The 22,264-nt window shown below is 39.3% G+C and overlaps 2 protein-coding genes across 3 annotated transcripts; both read right to left on the bottom strand.

Annotated features, from left to right (window-relative positions):
* Positions 1-2,447: 2,447 nt before the first annotated feature.
* On the bottom strand, positions 2,448-18,703 carry chd1l (chromodomain helicase DNA binding protein 1-like). The gene is made up of 25 exons (XM_044129735.1): positions 18,513-18,703; positions 18,202-18,314; positions 17,308-17,414; positions 17,114-17,225; positions 16,993-17,024; positions 16,709-16,790; positions 16,438-16,600; positions 14,736-14,891; positions 14,544-14,636; positions 14,361-14,457; positions 14,097-14,170; positions 13,102-13,212; positions 11,875-11,989; positions 10,389-10,542; positions 10,102-10,297; positions 9,343-9,488; positions 6,590-6,753; positions 6,291-6,496; positions 6,064-6,162; positions 5,887-5,957; positions 5,405-5,519; positions 4,294-4,402; positions 3,967-4,218; positions 3,781-3,862; positions 2,448-2,839 (listed from the first exon to the last, which is right to left on the bottom strand). The coding sequence occupies exons 1-25, from the start codon at positions 18,604-18,606 to the stop codon at positions 2,720-2,722; spliced, it is 3,063 nt and encodes a 1,020-aa protein (XP_043985670.1). The 5' UTR covers positions 18,607-18,703; the 3' UTR covers positions 2,448-2,719.
* A 593-nt stretch (positions 18,704-19,296) lies between these two features.
* LOC122838789 (vesicle transport protein SFT2B-like) lies at positions 19,297-21,836 on the bottom strand. Of its 2 annotated transcripts, XM_044129734.1 has the most exons (9): positions 21,748-21,836; positions 21,523-21,599; positions 21,343-21,432; positions 20,747-20,832; positions 20,492-20,573; positions 20,272-20,307; positions 19,820-19,878; positions 19,711-19,740; positions 19,297-19,622 (listed from the first exon to the last, which is right to left on the bottom strand). In XM_044129734.1, exons 2-9 carry the CDS (start codon positions 21,586-21,588, stop codon positions 19,583-19,585), a joined length of 489 nt encoding a protein of 162 aa, XP_043985669.1. In that variant the 5' UTR covers positions 21,589-21,599; positions 21,748-21,836; the 3' UTR covers positions 19,297-19,582. The 2 variants fall into 2 exon arrangements, with proteins under 2 accessions (XP_043985669.1, XP_043985668.1); XM_044129733.1 differs by having other exon boundaries at positions 21,523-21,753.
* Between the last annotated feature and the right edge of the window lie 428 nt (positions 21,837-22,264).

Raw genomic sequence — 22,264 nt, 5'->3', positions numbered from 1 at the left:
TTCATGAATGTTTGTTGTCATGAAGTGTCATTCGGTAAGTAATGACACTATTAATGCAAAGCAGCCACTTTTAATGGACTTTTATTACAAATTTTAATAGAACTTTGTATCAAAAGGGTCATTATTGACCAAATAATAAAAATTTTACACTTTTAACTAAACTTTTATAGCCACTTTGCATTAACCGAATGACACTTCATGACAACAGTTGTAAACATTCATGAAGACTCCTTCATGTTCATGACTGTTACGTCATGTTTATGATAGTGTCATAAACCCCTTCAGATAAGGTGCTACCAGGGTGTTCATCCTTGCAGAGCCCTGAAGAGTTAAGGCAGGTTTTCAAAAAGAACTCTAACATGAACGGGTAATCTTGCTTTTTTACATGTGGAAAGTCCATTACGATAGTCTGGAACGAGAGGAAATGTGAGCATGAATAAGCATCTCAAGTTCCTGTTTTGACACAAACCTTATTCATATATCTAAAGTCCAATCTGTTGCTTGATCAGAGAAAAAACACGCTCTCCAGCTAAAGGGAGATGTTTTTTAAGCTGACTAATTTCTTCGTTTAGGCTCTCAAGTAAGCCAGACAGAATAATTCAGAATTTTTGAAGGCACAATACAGCTGAATGTTAACATAGATCACTTTTTTGTGCTTGCTTTTTGTACAAAATTTAATACATCCACAATAGCTAAATGTGCCTATTGTGCTAATCCCTGGATATTTACACTGAAATTAATTGTGGTTATGTCGATTAATGTGCACTGTCCTAATCAAATAAATTAAAGATTGTTTACATCGCTTCTCCAATTCATCCACACCCCTTCGTTTTGGCACTATAGTGTGTGCCTGCATTTTATTCACTCAAGCACTAAAGGCACATGTTCACAAATAATTGTCATGTATGCATGTTTAGGGAAGATGTTATGAGGGGGGGAAAAAAACTACCAGATGGGCAAATAAACTGTTTATTCCTGCATGTATCTACATTTAATAAAAGCAGCAGCCATATTGAACTTTGAGTTAAGTGCAGGTGAGAAAACTTCATTTTCCCTTCTGGGAATTGAGTTAATTTATGAACTTCATATTCAGATTTGAATTAATCGTCAGGTTAAAAAATCATTGAAATGTAGTGTACACCACCCAGCGTGCTCATAAGCTTGTCAAATGACACAATTTAAAAATGGGATTTAATCAAACATAAACATAATAACGCTGTGTTGTCCTCAGAGCTGATGTTGGAAGTGTGCCGTTTTGACTTGTTGTTGTTTGGAGAAGCAGGACTCCAGCCAGGCCGTCTCCACAGCAACAGCCTGCTGGTTCTCACGGACCAGATCCAGCAGCTCCTGGTTCACACAGAGCAGAGGAAAATTTCAGTGTTTTAGCGTCTAAAATGACTGCAGAACTGAAACAGAGGCTTGCAAAGCTATTCACACCCCTCGAGTTTCCCCCCTTTACAGCAAACTTCAATGTATTTCAATGGGATTTTATAGAGCAGCACAGAGTGAAGAGTGCCTGAGAAGTGAAGTAAAAAATATGTTTTTCTAAATATGCAAATATCAAAAGAATGTGGCAGTCGGATGTTCAGAGTCCATTGAAACAATGCTTTATTGAAACACCTTCACTGACAACAGAGCTGCAAGTCTTTTAGCATATTCAGATTTGTGTTTTGGAGATTAATTTGGCCATTATATTACTTTTTATGGGATGCTAACAGTCACATAAAGAAAATGTAATGCTAAAACTGATCCAAAAGGTACTTTAACAAAGTACCTCATTCATCCACGAATTCTTGGGTGAATGAGTGTGATATTGTGTGTTTCCGGACGCAGTAAATGTTCTTTCTTTTTGCTTTATATGTTTGTTTCTTGTTTTGGTTAAAATGAACAGAATACATATCACAATATATATGCAAAAAGTTTTGAAATGACTTTGTACTTGTTCTAATAACCTGGCATTTTAACAACTGTGTACCATTTTGAGGCTGTTTTGGACAAACTCCAGACAAGTGGTCTCTGTTTAATAATGAGGTGGTTTCTCAAGGAGATTAGCTGTACTGGACTTCATTTAGAGGCACCAAAGTGGTGGGGGATGAATTCAAACGCCTGGTAAACTTATCAGATTTTCATTTGTTAGAACAAAATCATCAATAGTTTTCCTTCCACTTCACAATTAAATGCTGTGGTATGATGGCTTATCGCAATAAAATAAAATTGGTGGCTGTTATGTGACAAAATGTGGAAAACCTTAAGGTGTGTGAATACTTCTTAAATTAAAGATTGTTTACATCGCTTTTCCAATTCATCCACACCCCTTCGTTTTGGCACTATAGTGTGTGCCTGCATTTTATTCACTCAAGCACTAAAGGCACATGTTCACAAATAATTGTCATGTATGCATGTTTAGGGAAGATGTTATGAGGGGGGAAAAAAAAAACTACCAGATGTGCAAATAAACTGTTTATTCCTGCATGTATCTACATTTAATAAAAGCAGCAGCCATATTGAACTTTGAGTTAAGTGCAGGTGAGAAAACTTCATTTTCCCTTCTGGGAATTGAGTTCATTTATGAACTTCATATTCAGATTTGAATTAATGGTCAGGTTAAAAAATCATTGAAATGTAGTGTACACCACCCAGCGTGCTCATAAGCTTGTCAAATGACACAATTTAAAAATGGGATTTAATCAAACATAAACATAATAACGCTGTGTTGTCCTCAGAGCTGATGTTGGAAGTGTGCCGTTTTGACTTGTTGTTGTTTGGAGAAGCAGGACTCCAGCCAGGCCGTCTCCACAGCAACAGCCTGCTGGTTCTCACGGACCAGATCCAGCAGCTCCTGGTTCACACAGAGCAGAGGAAAATTTCAGTGTTTTAGCGTCTAAAATGACTGCAGAACTGAAACAGAGGCTTGCAAAGCTATTCACACCCCTCGAGTTTCCCCCCTTTACAGCAAACTTCAATGTATTTCAATGGGATTTTATAGAGCAGCACAGAGTGAAGAGTGCCTGAGAAGTGAAGTAAAAAATATGTTTTTCTAAATATGCAAATATCAAAAGAATGTGGCAGTCGGATGTTCAGAGTCCATTGAAACAATGCTTTATTGAAACACCTTCACTGACAACAGAGCTGCAAGTCTTTTAGCATATTCAGATTTGTGTTTTGGAGATTAATTTGGCCATTATATTACTTTTTATGGGATGCTAACAGTCACATAAAGAAAATGTAATACTAAAACTGATCCAAAAGGTACTTTAACAAAGTACCTCATTCATCCACGAATTCTTGGGTGAATGAGTGTGATATTGTGTGTTTCCGGACGCAGTAAAAGTTCTTTCTTTTTGCTTTATATGTTTGTTTGTTGTTTTGGTTAAAATGAACAGAATACATGTCACAATATATATGCAAAAAGTTTTGAAACGACTTTGTACTTGTTCTAATAACCTGGCATTTTAACAACTGTGTACCATTTTGAGGCTGTTTTGGATAAACTACAGACAGGTGGTCTCTGTTTAATAATGAGGTGGTTTCTCAAGGAGATTAGCTGTACTGGACTTCATTTAGAGGCACCAAAGTGGTGGGGGATGAATTCAAACGCCTGGTAAACTTATCAGATTTTCATTTGTTAGAACAAAATCATCAATAGTTTTCCTTCCACTTCACAATTAAATGCTGTGGTATGATGGCTTATCGCAATAAAATAAAATTGGTGGCTGTTATGTGACAAAATGTGGAAAACCTTAAGGTGTGTGAATACTTCTGCTGTAAATTTGAGCTGACCTGCATTTGGATGCGATTCTCCACCTCTGCAACAATGTGCGTGACGTCTTCACTCATGACGTCCTCCTCGTCTCCGTCATACGTAGACTTCAGCTAAGGGTTTTCTCACTCTGTTCTCCGTTACAAACCTCACGAATTTACAAAAAAACTGTCGAATTTTACACCCAGAAGTTAGGAAAAGGATATGTGATAAGGTAGCGGGCCAACCTCTTCCGTTCTGAAGCGGGAATGTTGTAGAAAAACACTCGGACTCCCTTCATGAAGCTGGGCAGCTCCGCAGGGCTGGAGCTGCGTGGCAGAGCGGACGGACCCGGGCCCTCGGTTCCTGTCTCATCCCTTGGCCCGTCTGTGCTCGGTAAAGGTGCTTGATGAGCAGCAGCTGATGCTGCAGGTGTCTGATGAGAAACTGTTTTCTTGACAGCTCTGCTGTGATAATATCTGCCATTCAGATTAAGTGAAAACTGCAGCAGTTCTGCTCAGTACGGGCTCTGGCAGGGGAGCGCTGAAGGATACATGAACGTGGGAACGCCCCTGGAGGCCAGGTGTTTTCTGATGAGCCGCTCCGTCCCGTACCAGTTGAAACCTTTGGTGGAGTGACCGATGCGAGGAAGATGAACACTGGCTAAAGATGCAAAAAGAGAAAACATGCTGAACTGAAGTCAGAACAGCATAAATCTGAGCACTAAACAAGAGATGCTCAGGTTATAAATATTATCTATGAGCTCATTTTACACATCATGTCTTCCTATTACATATGTGTAATAGGAAGACATGATGTCTCAGAACCTTCTCTGAAAAAACACCAAATCTTATCGAGTATTTTTGGAGTGGTTTCTAGTGCAAATATCTTTGTACACTTGAAATAAGACAAAAGTAACTTACAAGTAACTTCTCAGCAAGCTACAGAAGCTTGTTTTAAGACAATAAATTCTTAATATTGATGAAAAACTACTGGTTCCACTGGCAGATTATTTCACTTACAACATGGGAAAAATACCTTGTTACATGTGAAACCAGACAAAAAATACTTGGTACGATTTTGTGTTTTTGGATGTTTCTGTGTTTTGTCATGTCGAAACCTTCGGACCTTCCTGCAGATTTGCTCCACTGGAACAAAGTCAATCCAACTGCAACACAAACTTTACACCACTGACCCAGCATTAACATTAGGTGCCTGCATTCCTGAAGATTTACTCACCTCAGCATGATAAATGCTTGAAACTGAAACTAATGGCTTCCTCTACATTATGATTAATTTGATTAATGACTATTTAACTTTCAAGGGGGCTTCCACAGACCACTGAAATATCATCCCATCCATCAATCTTCAAATGAAAACAAAACAAACATTATAAAGTAAGACAACATCCTAGGCCGTACTGAAACGGTTAAATACCGTTGTAGACTTTCACACCTTTGACCTCTGCATACATGCACTATTCTGAACAGAATAACTTATAAAATGTCACCCATTCTTCAAAGACATGACATCACTTGATGTCCCACAAATATTGGTGTACCTTACTTACATTTTGACCTGCATTAATCAACACACCAACAAACAAGACCACAGGAGACAAAATTCATAGTAAACTTGATAAAATTCTTCCGTTCTTCCCCATACCGCTGTTTTTCTTAGCTGCAGAGTAAATCTTCTTCAGTCCTTCGTCCAAAGCACCGAGGAGGATCCCAGACAGGTTGTTGGCTTTGTCTCTTTTCTGTGCCACTATCAGGGCTAACTGGGGTGACGAGAAGGAGATTGAATCATGTTACCTCGTTATCTGATCACCGCTTGCAAGTCTGCAACCACACGAGAATCCAAGCAAGGTGCATCTTGTCATAATGAGCTCTAATATTGCAAAGATTTTGCACATATCGCAAAACACAAGCGTGCATTTTCCAAGCAGATTTGAGCAACTCAGTTTGAAGGTTTTATGAGATTAAACAGTCCCGCCACGACAAAATTTAAAACATATTTAAGGCCAACTTATTATTTTTTTTTTAAAGAATGTAAGATACTTTAAGACTATAATTTAAGATACATAAATGTATTTTATCTTTAAAGCAGTTTTGAGTTTTACAGATTGCTCTGCGAACAGAACCTACCTGATCTCGGCCGTCCAGTCTCGACTGTTTGTCGTCGATGGGGAAGAGGAGCACGTTTCCCAGCTCCAAATCTGAAACAAAGAGCCGCAGGGAATTCCAGGCTCCACCAGACCACAGAGACGAAGATGTCTAGTTGAATTACTGCTCATTTTCTTCGTCATTGCGGGTTATCGTTACCTTTCATTTTCCCTGCCGACTCGTACTGCTTTCGTGGCTCATCTGATCTCACCTCCAGCGCCGTGAACAGGCCTCCTCTGCCCCACCGCCCTGAGTCATCTGCACACATTTAACACTCTGAGAAGAGGAACATACAGCCCAAGACACGCTCCCAAGTTACTATGGTTTTGTTTTATCAATTTCGTCACACAAACCATCCGGTCGCCATGGCTACATGGAGCCCTTACCAACACAGTGGACGATGATAGCATCTCCCCTCGCTGTGTGGGGATGAGTAACATCCCCCAGAACGTAGCGGATATCCGTGGAGGTTGAGTCTGTAGAGCATACACTGCTGTCATCCTCTTCCTCCTCTTCGTCTTCCTCCTCTTCTTCACTGTCTACAAGCTGCAGGCAAAGTGACTTATAGCCACAGGAGTCCCACCAGGCCATTCTGCATGGTTAACCAAGAATCAAAAATAATTTAAGAGTGACAGAAAACACAGACATGTCAGAGCCCATGATGAAGCAGCTACAATATCTTCACTTTTTCCTGCGCTTCTCCTCTTCCTCCTGCCTCTTTTTGTCCTCCATCATCTTGGCTCTCTTGGCTGCAGCCTCCTGCCTCCTCTGCCGCCTGAGCTCCAGCTCTGCCTCAGTGAGGGGTTTCCTCTTCCTCGCTGGAATCGCAAACGCGACTGAGAGCGAAGACTGGAAGAGAATTGAACAATGAAGGACAAACGCCTCTCTAAATAAGTCCTCAGGGTTTTTAAGAATATTTTAATAAAACCCCAGATAGCTGAGAATAGCACATTATAAATAAAACTGTACATGTTTGTATTTATTTATACTTCTCCATGTTGTAGACAGTACGACCGCAGGACAGGATGTCTTCTGTCTTAGTAACTTGGTTTTATTTGGTCGTATGTTTCACGTTGCGTCATTTTCAGCTGAAGAATCTTTTGGAAGTGTAAAGTATTAATCACTCATTTCTACCTTCCTGGTCTCAACACTTTCTGCTGCAGTTATGGGTAGGCTTATTGAAATGATTAATAAACCAATCAATTGCATGACAACTTTAAATGAGTTTTAGAAAGACTTTATAACAATATTATTGTTTGTTGCAGTCAGGGTAAATATGCAATGCTTTTGGTTCTCTAATGAAACTGGATTTATACAAAGATTATATTTTACACAATTTTACTCCATTTACCATTTAGGTGACTAAAAGCCTACTGGATTTTAATGAGATTTTTTTTCCCCAAAAATTTCTGACAAGTATTTTTCCCTTCACTACAAGACGCTGTAAAATTCAGAGTGACACCATAAACAAAACTAGATTTGTATCTCTTAGTCTATACATATCTAGAAAAGCAAATTACTTTCCTTTTCTTTTAGATAAACAAAGGTTTTTGAAACATGGGAGATACAGAATGTGGGCCATGAGATCAAATCCTCATTTGATCTTTTTTTCTTTTTTTTTTTCCCCCAGTCAGCTTTGGTGATTTTATGAGTTCACAAACTTCATTTCCTTTGCAGCTATTTCAAGTTAACTGGGACAAAACATCATCAGCTTTTCACTAAAGGAAACTGATCTTGTTTTATGCATCCGCGGCAGGAAAAGTAGAGCAAACCTCCAGGTTTCACATTTTGCTAAATGTGAAAGCTGGAATGAAACGTGTTTCGTTAAACAAGTGAAATCAGTCGGTCACTTGTTTAAATCAGGCGACAGTCAGCTTAGAGCAGGTCTGTGTTTCTTTAAGCAAAACCTAATTTAGTGGTTTGTCCTTAAGCTATAATGACTTAAAGAAATAAATTATGCTGATGTGAAGTTAAGCTGACTGGGTCGAGCTTTCACATGTCAATATTTGAAGTATTTTTTTTTAAGTGTACTCTAAAGCAGGGGTTTTCAAAGAATGAAAGGGTGAGCCCCCCTCCAAGGAGCCCAATGCCTGCTGCGCCCCGTTACGCCCCTGAGTTTGATGTCGCAGCGCACAGAGCTCCTCCTGCAGCTCCACAGCTCAGATGGCTGCGACACTTACCGTAATATTAATAATTATAACGGTGCTAACTTGCCATTATAACTATTGCCAACTACGGACACGTTTATTCGTGGCTGTTTTCACGTTTATTGCGCTGTTCATATTGGTCTCGATGTTTGCAGTTTTCTGGAGCGCAACGCGAAGCTCAACGTCTTTCAGAGGTAATAAATTAACTTGACATTAACAAAGACACAGCGGGACGGATCATCCGGGAAATGATGAACAGGGAGAGACTGACTAAAACTACCTTAATGACGGACAAATTCTGGGATTTATTGAGTCTCTGCTTATTTCCAAGCCCAAATGAGCAACTTCACGTTCAAAAACGAGCCCAAAAAGGCGCAACCCGCCGCTCATTAAACTTGCAAGCGACTTTTAAAAGATGAAGCCCAAAGCCGCTTATAATAATCGGACTTGGCGACAGAAACTGAAAATAGTTCCAGTTTTTCCACCAACAAAATGCGCATCTCCCTCCATTGTTTACATTTCTGTCACATAGATGCGTCGGTCACTCGACAAGACGAGTAGAGGAAATACGATTAAATAACAAAAGAAGATAGTAACACAGTAACACAAAAATTATTTTGATAAGTAACTGTAGTCTGACTACTGGATTTGAAATAGCAACGCGTTAGATTACTGGTTACTGAAGAAAGTGGTCCGACGTCAGTAACGTTACTTACATCACTGGCCAAAACATCCTCTAAGGTGGGAAACATTTCCACTGATCCCCACTCCACACGCGCACCCCACAGTACCAACTTTTTCCTAAATCCACAGAGTTGATCGTGTGCGTAAAAGACGTTTCTCTCACATCAGTAGACAGCAAGCAGATAGCTTTTCCGGTTTACTTTTTCCCTCGCACCGCGCCTCCCCTAAAGTGCTCTGGCGCCCCCCAGGGGAGGCGCGCCTCACACTTTGAAAACCGCCGCTCTAAAGGAATGCTCTTATTACATTTTTGGTAATAACATGTTTATTTTAAATTAATTGAATTATTTGTGGATTTGCACTTTCTCATGCATTTCTATTGTATTAAATAAGCTGGTTAAATGAAAAATCTGCAGAATGTTATTTTGATTACTTGATTAATCGACGGAATACTCAGTTACTAAAATAATCGATAGCTGCAGCTTTATATTTATCCAGACTTGGGGAAAAAAAAAAAAACCTTGAATCAAATTCCACACTTTACGAGCGAAATTCCCAAATACCAGTGGAACATTTCTCTTAGTTGGAAGTGAAAGTGACAGAGTCTTACTCCAGCTTTGCGCCGCAGAGCTCGTCCCTCTCCTGCCGCTTTCTGAAACTCGGCCATCTGCTCTTCCAGGATCCGGTCAAAACTCCTCTGGTCCTCTGAGCTCGGGTCCTTACTGTAGTCTTTCCCCTCAAAGAAGTACATGTGATCTGCAGGGTGAGGCGATATGATGGTCAGATTAATCCAGGGCTGCAAATAACGATTATTTTAGTAATCGATTGATCGATTACTCTGACGATTAATCGATTAATCACACTTTTTAGAGCAAATTTGACAGATTTTTCATTGAAGCAATATTAGAAATTCATTTTAAAAAACAAATAAAGAAAAATAACTCAAATCCTTTTTTAAATAATAAACATTTTGTTGCCTAAAATTAAAAAACACAGTAAATTTGAACCAGATGAAGCTAAAACTATACCACCTGAGGAGTTTTGGCTAAAACATACATACTCGTTTTTGAGCCTGTATTCTTCAGTATATCAATCATTTACTAAACTAGTTGAAGATTATTTCAGTAATTGATAAATTATGATTAATCGTTCCAATCCTACATTAATCAAGCCAGGAGGTTGGGTCATTAAACAAACTGCAGACAAGAACAGGCTGATTCCTTACTGATGAGTAGAAACTTGGACTAAAAAAACTATTTTTTTTATTGTTTTAATAACTTTTGTAGATGTGTTTGAGATTAAAGATAAAAGTGACAGCCAAATAAAATGATTAGTCATTCACACTAATTTGTGATTTAAAATCACTTACTCTGCTCATCAGAATCAGACTCGTTCTCCACCTCTTCTTCTAGTGGTGAGAATCCATCATCATCATCATCATCATCATCATCCACCCACTGACCATCCTGTGATGGACCCAGTATCTTCTCCAGTCTGACTTCCTGTATCGAGCTCTCGTCCGACGATAAAAGCTTATCTACTCCGAACTTCAAGATCTCGCTCAGCTGTTAAGGAGAAATCAAAAAGAGAGCTGGAAGAAGAACGGGGCGGGGGGCGATCATGTTGACGGCGTGTTTCTGTTAAAAGATCGCCGACCTGCAGACCCGCCGCAGCTGACTGCGCCTGATCCAGCAAAGAGAAGCGGCCCTCTTCGATAACAGTGTTGGTGAGCTGCAGCTTGGATACGGCTCGAGAGTACATGATCTCCTCCACGGTGTCTCTCGCAAGGAGGCGGATCACTTTCACAGGCCTGGAAAACATCAGGGTTCCTCAAAGGTTAGAGAGACGAACTGCGGAAACGATGGTAAATATCAAACCAGAGGCTGCTTCCACATTTTACCATGGGAGGGTCAGGTCCGCTTTTCAAATCTCAAAACCAAGCTACAAAATTTGGTGAAAAAGAAAAAAATATTTTGCATCATTAGTGAATGCGTTCAAAGCGAATAGGCATGCTTAGATCTGACCAGGGTCTTTTTCAGACAATCACTTACACACATTTATATAACCAGACAAAAATTTCTAAGGCGCTTTTTTTCTAGAAACTTCTTGACATTTTAAGGGCAAAGTCCGAACTCTGGCATGGCTTGAACAATAACAGAGTCTGGTTGTGTTTAGATGCCAAAGATAACGAATCAACACAATGATGAAAGTGGCTTCAAATGTTCAAACTGTGCACAGGGTCATCGCTTCTTTTACTGACCTGGATCAGTTAAGATAAGCTTTATTTCAACATTCGCGATTCTTAGACTTTTCAAATAAGGAGCATCAAAGCCTACAAAGCCTAAAGGCAAACGTTTTAAAATAGATGTTGAAAATTTTTGCATCCATTCCTAAAAATAGCCACTTTAGTAATTTTGTTTGGCAGTTTAGTTTAGCCACAGGTCGAGTTCAACCAGATTTAAAATTGGTCTAAAAACTAAACAGGGAGCACATTTAATATGAAGTACTAAGATTTTTGGTTAGAAAATGTAAGAAGTATCCTTAATTTTCCTTTTTCCATACTTATTAAGATTTGGAACATTTTTCCAAAAGTATATTCTATATGTTTACACACTTTTCGAGGCTGCATAGGAATCCTGTGAGCAGTCTTGCCATTTGCTCTGAACCTAAAAAGTATGAAACGACGAGGGGGTAGATCAACAGAGAAGATTACTTAATTATTAAACGTAATTGTTTCGGCGCCACGCTGGTTGTGCCTCATTTGAATAAAAACCAAGCTTAAAATAATTGGTGTACCATAAAAGCATCAGTCTGAAGAGAAAAGTCAAGAGTTTTAGATGACGTTTCCTTCAGCAGGTAGCCTGAATGTTTCTAGTAGTTTCCATCAAGGTTGTCAGAGAACAATGCTGAGCTGTGAACAGGAAGAGCTCTTTCACACCAAAAGGCAGATAACACTCCTGGCAGCTACAGATAACCTTACTGGCATGAACAGGTCTACTTTCCCACACTTGCGAAAGCAATATCCGAAAAAAAAAAAAAAAAAAAAAAAAAAAAAAAGGGAAGTCTTTCTCATGTAGAGTAAAATGCATTACTGCCAGTAATCAGATAGATGGTTTGCTATGCAGCTTCGTTGGAATGTCACCTGTTCTGGCCAATCCGATGGCAGCGCGCCGCAGCCTGCAGGTCGTTTTGGGGGTTGAAGTCACTGTCCACGAAAATAACAGTGTCAGCAGCTGTAAGGTTGAGGCCAACTCCGCCTGAAAGGACGGCGTCGTAAAGAGAAAACAGAGATCATCTAAAGAGTCCAAACTTTCAGGTCTGAGCGTTTTTGTGCTTCAGGATCTACAGCAGAAAGTGTTAAAAAATGCCCTGCTGTATGGATTAAAAGGCCATAGGAAGTGGAAACTTGTACTGGAACTTATTTTTGTTAAAGATCCTTCAATAAGCTGCTAAGTGATTACGTCAGCTTTTTTAAATGATTTTTTTAACATGCCGTCTCAGTAGTTACATAGTTTGAGCTGAGTGTGACTGTAGTGTGCAGTTGGGACATTTATAAAGCTAGAAGAAAGCGAAAGCTGTGACAGGAAATCGCCCTTTTTTCCCTCCGTTGAAAAAAAAAAATAAGCTGCTGGCCTTGTTAGCACCAGACTAACATTCTGCTGCAGATCATATCGTTGTCTGATCCGTCCCTTTTCCTGTCTCTGCGTATTCTAGAAACTCAACATTTACGGACATGGCGTCTTGCAAGAGACCCCTTGAACTTTTTCACATTCTATAATGTTGCAACCGCATACCTCAAATGTGCTAGGCTCAGATTATGAGAGATGAACTAACAAAAAAAAAAGTAGCACATAATGCTAAAAAAAAAGAAAAAAAAAAGAAAAATGGACTTATTGATTCTCTAAATTTTCAACATGTCTTAAAAGTAGCAGTGCGGTCTGCAGTTACACGCTGTACCGAATCATAATATCAGTATGTGCAATATTGCACCATGTGATATTGAGGAGGATGTGTGGTAATTCCAGTCTCTTGATGTGTAAGGCTGAAAACATGCATAGAAATAACGAAAGCAACGTTTTACTTTCCTTCGACTTTGGAATTCTTTAAAATCTGTTTTGTAAAATTTTAATAAAACTGACAGCGGTTTTAGTTTAATGTTATGAAGTTCACTTTTAAAACAACAAATTTCAATGAAGCAGAAAGATGCTTCATTTGCAGCAATCTGGGTGTTGCAAAATAAAAGTGAAAGGATAACAATGTCTGTAAACGAAGTTACTATGCACCAAAAGGTGAAAGTTCAAGACATGGAGGATTTTTCTAGCTTTTCATTCTGTATTTTAAACTAAATACTAAAATAATTTCCAGTCACCTGCTTTAGTGCTGAGCAAAAACACAAAGATATCTTTGCTGCTGAAGTTCTTCACAGCAAGGTTTCGCTCTTCGCCTCGAACCGACCCATCCATGCGTTCGTAGCTGTAGCCTGAACAGAAAAACTCATTATGGTGCGTGGCGAGGATTAAGCACAGAAAACTGTCACTTGGCGAGAAGCCAGGCAGATCCTGCATCGGTTGCTAGGGAAACACGGGACTAACAAACTTTTCAGCCTGTGATCCCCTATTTGCAACATGGTAGCTCCCTAAAAGTTCACATATTATTTCACCTTAAAAATAAATACAAAGTAAAATAGTTGTATGTATTTTAATATGAATTTATTTTTATATAAATGATACTAATCACAGGGCTGCTAAGTTGGTGGTATCAATTAACTCACACACTCTTTGGCTGCCTCGCAACTCACTCACATAATGGCAACGTGCACAGCAGCAGTTTCATGTTTTGCCACTGGGACTCATTACTGATTAAAATAAAAATAAAAAACAACCGCATGGAGTGAAAATGACTGATAAAAAATAAAAGTCACGCCACCAGTTTGGTTGTATTTTAGTTATTTCAACCTAAAACCAATCAATGATTATTGATATTAAATGATGTGAAATGTTTAAATTGTGGTAAGTTTGTTTTAGCCATATTGTCCACAAATACTAGGATAATAATGTACTTATTTAATTTTTACCCAGTTGGCTCTACGTTCACCTCCGGGGGTCAAATCATATGATTCTGCATATCCTTTTGCGACCCCCACTTGGTGTCTCACAGAACCTGAATCAACACAGCAGCCCTGTCTCTGTATTGCAAGCAGGGAATTTTTAGTGCAAAATAAATGAACTAATAATGTTGAGTAAAGTTTTAAAATGATATAATAGGTTGTGATACGCTTTAAAAGGCAAGTAAAATAAGTTGAGCGAATTACATAGAATAGAATAGAGAGATGATGTCCAGATGTGTGTATTTTGTCCCACTCACCTCTGTACTCCATGTAGTCCTGAAGGATGTCCAGCATCCTCGTCATCTGAGAGAACAACAGGACACGGTGGCCCCTTCATCCAAAACAAAATGGAGAACTGTAAGATTATATCTGCTGAAGGGGTGTCCAGATTTTTCAACTTAGATTATATTTGTTGCCTTTGTATTTTAGAAATTCAGCAAACATCCCAGCAAACACAGATCCGACAGAGCTTACAATGCCACTAGGTGGAGCCAAACAATAAGCGTCATGGATGTGCCCACCCTTTGTGTAGAAAGGCCAGGATGCTGTCCAGCAGGCACAGCTTTCCACTGGCTTCAATGAGGTGATCCCCGATCTGAAAGGGCTCCGGTTCCACCCCTAAAAACAGGAAGGAGGGACAGAGTCACTCAGACGCAACACCAGCTTCTACAGCCGAACCCCAGCTGCATTTCCCCATGTCTCACCGTCAAACAGGTATGGGTGGTTGACGCACTTTCTCAAATTCACCAAGATGTTCAGCAGTCTGTTCTTGCTGCCTTGCTCGTTTACAAAAGCGTCTGAAATTTTCCACACAAAGAGAGATAGGTTGTTTTTTTGTTTTGTTTTGTTTGACAAATATCACCTTTGTTGCCAAGTTTCAGAAAACAGTCACTCACCATAATCCCGCATTAGAATGGCTTTGTAGTATTTCTTCTGCAAAGCTGACATGCCGTGGTACACCACCAGCTCTGTCTTCTTGGGCAGATCAAAAGCCACCTCCGACTTTACTCTACGGAGCAGAAAAGGCTCCAAAATGCTTTGAAGCTCTGAAGCTAGCAGACATGAAACATTGTATTATACTTATGTATCTTTTAACTTGTCTACCTGAATCCTTAGTAGATAACTAATAATATTTTGTTCAAACTAACCGCTTGAACCTCTTCCACGATGCACAACATGTGATAGACCACCACAAAGTGGTGCATGTTATAAAGAGAAAGAAAAAAGGCTACATGGTTTCGACAATGGAATTAGAAATGGTTTTCAACAAAGAAGAACAGGAATTGTGTCAATTGGTAACTTCTTATCAGAGCGGACAGAAGACACATGCAGTGTACCCCTAGGTTCAATTCTGGGATTCCTCATGTTTCATTTCTACATGCGCTTGCTAGTTCAGGTTATAACGAGTAATAAGATCCGCTATCACAACTATGATACACAGCTCTACAATACGATCTGACCAGGTAATTCTGAATCCATATTATCAGATGCTTAGAACAAATAAATGTGTGGATGTGCCATAACTTTCTCCAGCTGAACAGAAACAAAACTGAAGTTATTATCTTTTGACCTAAAGAGGAACAATCTAGAGTCAACGCACAGCTTCAGTTTTTACAAATAAAAAAATTAGCAGTCAGCTCTGAAAACTGGGAGTAGTGATGGACTCTGACCTGAACATTCAGAGCCACATAAAGACAGTTACAAAGTCGGCCTTCTATCACCTGAAGAACATCTCCAGGATTAGAGGACAACAAGAACTAGAGAAACATAACCATCGGCCGCAGCTGATCCAGCATGCTACTGCTGGTGTTCTGACTAAAACCAGGAAGATAGAGCACATAACACCAGTTCTACAGTCTTTGCACTGAATATAGAGAATAAATTATAAAATACTGTTGTTAGTTTATAAATCACTGAATGTAGCAGCACAACACTGAAGACCTGCTGATGTCATAGCAACCTTCCAGAACTCTCAGGTCTTCTGGTTCTGGTTCTGCTCTGCGTCCCCAGAATCAGAACCAAACATGGCGACGCAGCATTGAGCTTCTATACACCACAAATCTGGAACAAACTTCCAGAAAACTGCAACACAGCTGAAACACTAAGTTCCTTTAATTCTAGTCAAAAAGCCCACCTGTTTACAGATGCCTCTGATTAGCAGTAAGTGGAACAGTGATGAATATTGACGTCCCATTTTGATAATGGCATCGGACACCAACTTTATAATGTTTGTATGACGTAAAGTCCTGTTGCTGAAATGTGCTACACAACTAACCATCATTATTATTATTATTATTATTATTATTATTATTATTATTATTATTTTGTTTCACAAATAAAAGTCTGAAAAGTGTGGCATGCATTTGTCCTCAGGACCAATTCCTCCGATGATACCTCTAAATAAAAGCCAATGCAATCAATTGCTCTCAGAACCCACCTAATTAGTAAACAGAGACTAAACTCTGAGGGTTCATTTTCCAACAGGTCAACTATATTTTGTGTCAGTTTATCACATAAAACAACATTAGAGTTATGGTTGTAATGTGGCATATACTTTTACTCTGTATTCGTGACTCGCATTGTAATTTTAAAGTATACCCAGAGCAGGTCGACTTCGCACATCGGAGTAGGAGCTGACAAAGTTGTCAGCCTCTTCCGGTGTGAAGATGCTGGGCTCAATGAAGCTCAGCAGGGAGTAGAGCTCCTGCAGGTTGTTCTGAATGGGAGTCCCTGTGAGCAGGAGTCTGAAACCAACTGAAAACTAAGCAGGAAACACACAAACCAACTGAGCTGATGTTCAGAGAAAGTATGAATGAGAAACATTAGAAAGAAAAGCAGTGAAGAGGCTCTTCAAGACACGATGCAGTACCTCTGTCAAGGTTTTGTGCAGCAGAGAGTTTTGGTTCTTCAGCCGGTGAGCTTCGTCCACAACGAGCACCTCCCACCTCCACCTGAGGAGGAGCAACGTGAAAAAATGAGAGGAAACGATGCGACGCGTCATACAGTGATCGCACAAGCAGGATTTATAGATTTCCTGCAACGTCGGCAGGAATCGCTTCACTCACGGCCGCTCTTTGGTCTCTTTAACAATCCACACCCACCTGAGTCGCAACTCAAACTTCAACAAAGCCAAGTGAACGAGAACCCACTGACCTTTTCAAGAACGACGCATCTTTGAGGCACAGCTGCGAATGAAATAATGACATATATACATGTTCAAGGTTCAAGCCAACGAAACCTTCAGCCACTTTGTTTTCGCCCAGCAGACGCAGACCTCGTATGTGGTGAGCAGAACCTGGAAGTCCTGAGCGGTTTTTTCCCTCTGAATCTCAGCCCGTCTCTCTTTGTCTCCTTTGTAGCACAGCACCGTCAGAGACGGGGCAAAGCTGCGAAGTGAGTTACAGCTGGGATAATTTATACAGGAAGCATTTACAGATGGGGCTAAAGCACCGACAGATTTGACTCTACCTTTCCAATTCCTTTCTCCAGTTCTCCATGACAGACAGGGGGCTCAGCACCAGAAACGGACCTTTCTTCCCCAGAGCTCCTGACTCGTACACCAGCAGAGAGATGGTCTGGAGAAGGAGTTAATTAAATGTGAACAAAAGAAGCAGGACTGGGACTGTAATTTTATCTGCTCAGATAAATCCAGCTTTAGCAGAAGCACATCGATAACTTATGAGACATGTTTTCCACAGTAATAAAAATTTATTTACTTGTTTCTGACTAGGGGTTGGCATTTATCATACAGTTTATCATTTATCAGTAAAAGAAATTCTTATTACACAAATTTTGATTTATTGTTGTCTCAATACATTTCTGTTGTCACAAAAAATTTACTAAAACATTATTTTTATCATTTTCTCCACTGTTTTTTGCCACGAGAGCATCAACAAACGACAGTAAATTCAAAAATATGATTACATGAAGCTCCTGTGTGCAGTTTGGTGATAAAAATCACATTTCTTGAAATAAGTGGCATCCTGCAGAAGCTTCTTTCAAATTAGAATAGCAGCATTTGTGTTTGTGGGGCTATGAATGCTGTACCACGCAGTCACAGAGATACAGTTAACTTTAAAAAAAAAATTATTAAATAGTTTTTATTGTCACTTTGGTACAGCAGAATGTCATGATAAAATTATAAGTCCATACCACCCACTTCTATTACTGGTACCACAATGTGTATAACTCACAAACTAAATAAATGGCAAACTCTGAAACATGCAAACAATTGTCCGAGAGCTTTGATGTCGTGTTAAGACATACAAAAGAACTGCACTAAGGAGACTCATATAGTCTAAACTTGCTGCCCAGACCTTACATAACCAATATGGAGGGTAAGTTGATGAATCTTAATCACACCTGGCAGGTTTTACCCAAACCCATCTCATCCCCTAAGATGCAGCCCTGCTGGTCTTTGAGGCTCTGGGTCAGCCACTGCACCCCGTCCAGCTGGTAGGCTCTCAGCTGTATCCCTGGAAACAAGCAGGTCAGCCAAAGCTGTCACTAGCAAACCCCTCGTCTGCAGACATGTACAAGTTTTAAAAACTACAGAACTCAGTTCTATAAACACATATTGACAATAGCTTATAGCTAAAGGGAGCGCTGGCTCACTGTTTGAATGAACGTATACAAAGTTTGTAACTTCTCTCAGAGTCAACAAGCATCCGCACCTCGTAAACCAAAGGTCTGCAGGTCGCTCTGACTGAGAGCCGTCTTCTTTTTCTCGGTTATGGTGTTTCTTATCTTCCCCAATATGTCAGACATGTCGACACGCTAAAAGGAACAGAATGCGTTTATAGATTGCCGTGTTGCAGACATGCACAGACAAGTTGATTTCGCTCTATTTTTGTCAATAGATGACTTCCTGGTTGGGTCACATGACGGTGAAGAGAGCGCGCTTTTTAAAGGGGCGATGTTATGTTTTTCAGCCACATAGAATCACATTATAGCACAATCAAGTAACTAAGCTACCTTCAGTTATTATGAATATGCTGTATATGTCAAATATGACAAAAGAAATGTAACTTCGTAATTTAACGCCTTGAAATTAGACATGTCTAAGACAACACTCCAGGTGTTTGAGGAGGGAATAACATAACACAACGTTTAAAAAAGGTGATTTTTCACTATACTCCAAGTGTATTTGCATGCTGGATTATGATGCTTTTTAAGCGATGGCTTCTTCCTCTCTGAGTGGCTTTCAGTACAGGACTTGTTTTAAGGTCGATAATGACATTGTTGCCATGGTTTTGAGATTGATCTGCACATTTTGATGTTCAACTCTAGGGCGCAGAAGCATTCAACATTTCCATGGTGTATATACTTGTGTATTATTGCTTGAAACGACGACCCTGGCACCTTCAAACATCTGAAAGTCAAACCGAAGGACAAACCAAACTTGCTCGGGTCCATGATTCTCTTCCTGAGATGTTGCCTGTTTTCTCTCAAAATAAGTCATTCGTAAAAGCTTTAATGTATTTATTTGTTTTTACAGATATTTACACATAAAATAATTAAAAGGCCACCGTTATAAAGATTTAATTCAAGATGATCATCAGACTCGAGGGAAAATAAAAATAAAAATCAACTGGATTCATAAGGCAAAAAATGGGAATCTGTAAAAATTATTATTTTTTTGCCACTGGAACAGGAAGTTTTGAGCAGCTTCATTCATCCCGGTCTTTAATATCCTACATTTATCCAACAGGTTTTGCTCCAAACAGCAGGTGGAGGGGAGAGTTCACTTCATGCAGACAGACACAGCTTTCATGATCGCCTCCCTGGAAAATAATCACACCGTTCAGAAGACAACTTAATGTTTATGTTCATGCAGAATATTTGAACCAATGGGGTTATAAGCTGACCAACCTGACACAGGGGATGTACGAGAGACTGTACCTGCAAACAAAACATGGTTCCTGCTATAAAAGGTAATCTGATTGAATAAGATGCAACAGATGGGAGATTAAGAGCTTACCAGGAAAAGGACAGGATCTGCAAAATGCAAAATAATAGAGCAAGTCCAAAGTTCTTCCACTGGGAAAAAAAACAAAAACAAAAAAACTATAAGTGACTACAGAAGGTTTTAGCTGAATAGCAGTACCACTGTTTTGTGCAAAGTTTGCAGACATTATGCAGATTTAGTCTGAAGTTAATATGCATGAGTGTCCAAATAAAAATTAGGATTTTATTTAATTTATTTTTAGGAAGGGAATCACAAAAAAAAACAACAGAAATTGGTGCACGAACATATAAAAATAGTGCCAATAATTGGAAACTTCTTTGCAATTGGCTATTGTTTTAACAAATCCTTAAAGGATGGTTTAAATGAATACATCAAAGACCAAAATGAATGGGTTTCATCCCTGAGATGAGAGTATGTATAAGCTTTAGACAGGAAACATATTCGCTGCTTCAAAATTCACTTACCCAGAAGGCAGCGCACAGAGTTAAAACAAGGCAAGTCTGGAGAAAAAGCAACAAAGACAATAAGCAACTTACTGTCTATTTTTTTTTTTATTTATTTAGCTGTTGTGTTTTTAACTGTGTAGATATTTATGAAAGCCTCAGTTTCCACTTCATTGAAGGGTGAAACAGCAGCAGCATGCTGCATACAGCGCTGTGTTTGTACAACTCCGCACACACTTACAAGCATGATAGTTGTGGCCAGTGCTCTGGTTTTGTCACACATCCTCTTCAGCTGCTTCATTGGGCCCATCAGAAACATTGTGCTGTTAGTTAAAATAAAAATAAAATGTAAAAACAACGGCTTAAAATGCATTTTAACATTCTGTCACCAATTAGAACATACAGCCGTCCTTCTTTGAGGCAAATAAGTGAACAATAAAACTTAAGCATTGTTGTGTGTGTGTTTTTTTTCTTTCTATATTTTTGTGATTCTTACCTGCAAAGGGCACAAATGTTTCCAAATGTGTAGAAGACGATGAAGAGAGTGAGACCAATTTTGGGCAGAAACAGCATGCATACTCCCTGTACCACAGAGAAACGTTAATTTCAGAACAACTTGACGTTATTACACTAAACCATATCTAAATATTACAGTGTTTAATTATTTCATTTATATATTGCACTATATGAAATAATTTCCTCAGGCGGGCCAATCAGATCCTACTATTTGATTGGTTGACCAGGACAACAGGACTACATGTCAAACCAAGTATACTAACAAAAACAGATGGATCTTTTTTTTTTAAATTAGCCTATTATTATTATTATTATTAATAGCATATTTCATTTGTTGTATGCTATTTAATATGCTTACATATAGATTTTTTAATAAATTGAGGCACATTTATCATAGCGGGACTGTTGGCCCAAAACTTAAAGTGAAATGAAGAGACGCACACACTCATCACATCTTCCACATTCCTCTAAAACCAGCATAACCAGTCAGGCCACACCAGCGCTGCGTTGAGCTTCCTTAAAGAGCAGGCGAAACAAATCTGTTGTGAAAATGATCGGACATCAGAATATAATTACCAAAACTGTGCACGCGGCTCCCACAACAAAACAGGCGATGAATCCCTTTATGCGGCTCCCCCAGCCTAAAGTGGAGGCTTCATTCACAGACTGCGGCCAAAACCAGCGCAGGTCATTATTAGACGATTAATTGGTGAAATGTTTGCTCTGGTAGCGAAAGGCACGAATGATTAGATGTACCTGTAAAATGTTGCGGTCCTCTCGTCGAGACTCTTCCCCGCTAAGGACCGATTTTAATTTATCCATAATCGAAGATCCTTCAAATGCCAACGGGCAAAAATAAATAAATAAATAAATAAAAGAAAGAAAGAATAGAAAATAAGTCTGGCAATTTCCTGGACAGAAAGAAACTTTGCTGGGTTTCCTCAGTGTGGAGTGGATGGATGACAACGTAACATTCCTTACCGACAATCAGCCGAACTCAGAGCCTCACCTGGACAGGTGTGTGTGATTCACGTCAGTCACACCTGGGAGCAGCAGCAGAGGTCTCACTCTGATGGATTTTTTTTTCTTTTGGTTTGTTTGTTTTGTTTTTGTTTGGTTTTTTTATCCACTGGCAATGTCATTGATTATGAGCAAGCGACCATTGAGGTTTCGAAACGTAATTTTAAGATTATTTCCACAAAAAAAAGGGTTTTAACCTAAGTCTACTTAGTGGCCACTACAGATATGTATATGAAACGGTCTAATTTTTGTCTGTCACCATGATTAAGTTTGCACAACATTTTCATCTGATATTTCACCGCATCACAGTATCGACATTCTGGGCATAAACCTTTCAAAGGAAACATAAAGTCTTAGTCGCACTTTTTTCAGGACTGAGTGGTTAGTCTTTTGGTTGTACAATATCTTTATTGCTGGCCAGAGGAAACGGAGGAGATCCCCTTGGACATTTAAGATATCATTTACTGTATATAAATTC

This window comes from Gambusia affinis, linkage group LG10, assembly GCF_019740435.1.
Source record: "Gambusia affinis linkage group LG10, SWU_Gaff_1.0, whole genome shotgun sequence".
In the NCBI taxonomy this organism is placed as follows: Eukaryota; Metazoa; Chordata; class Actinopteri; order Cyprinodontiformes; family Poeciliidae; genus Gambusia; species Gambusia affinis.
This window is presented reverse-complemented; position numbering and strand designations above follow the sequence as displayed.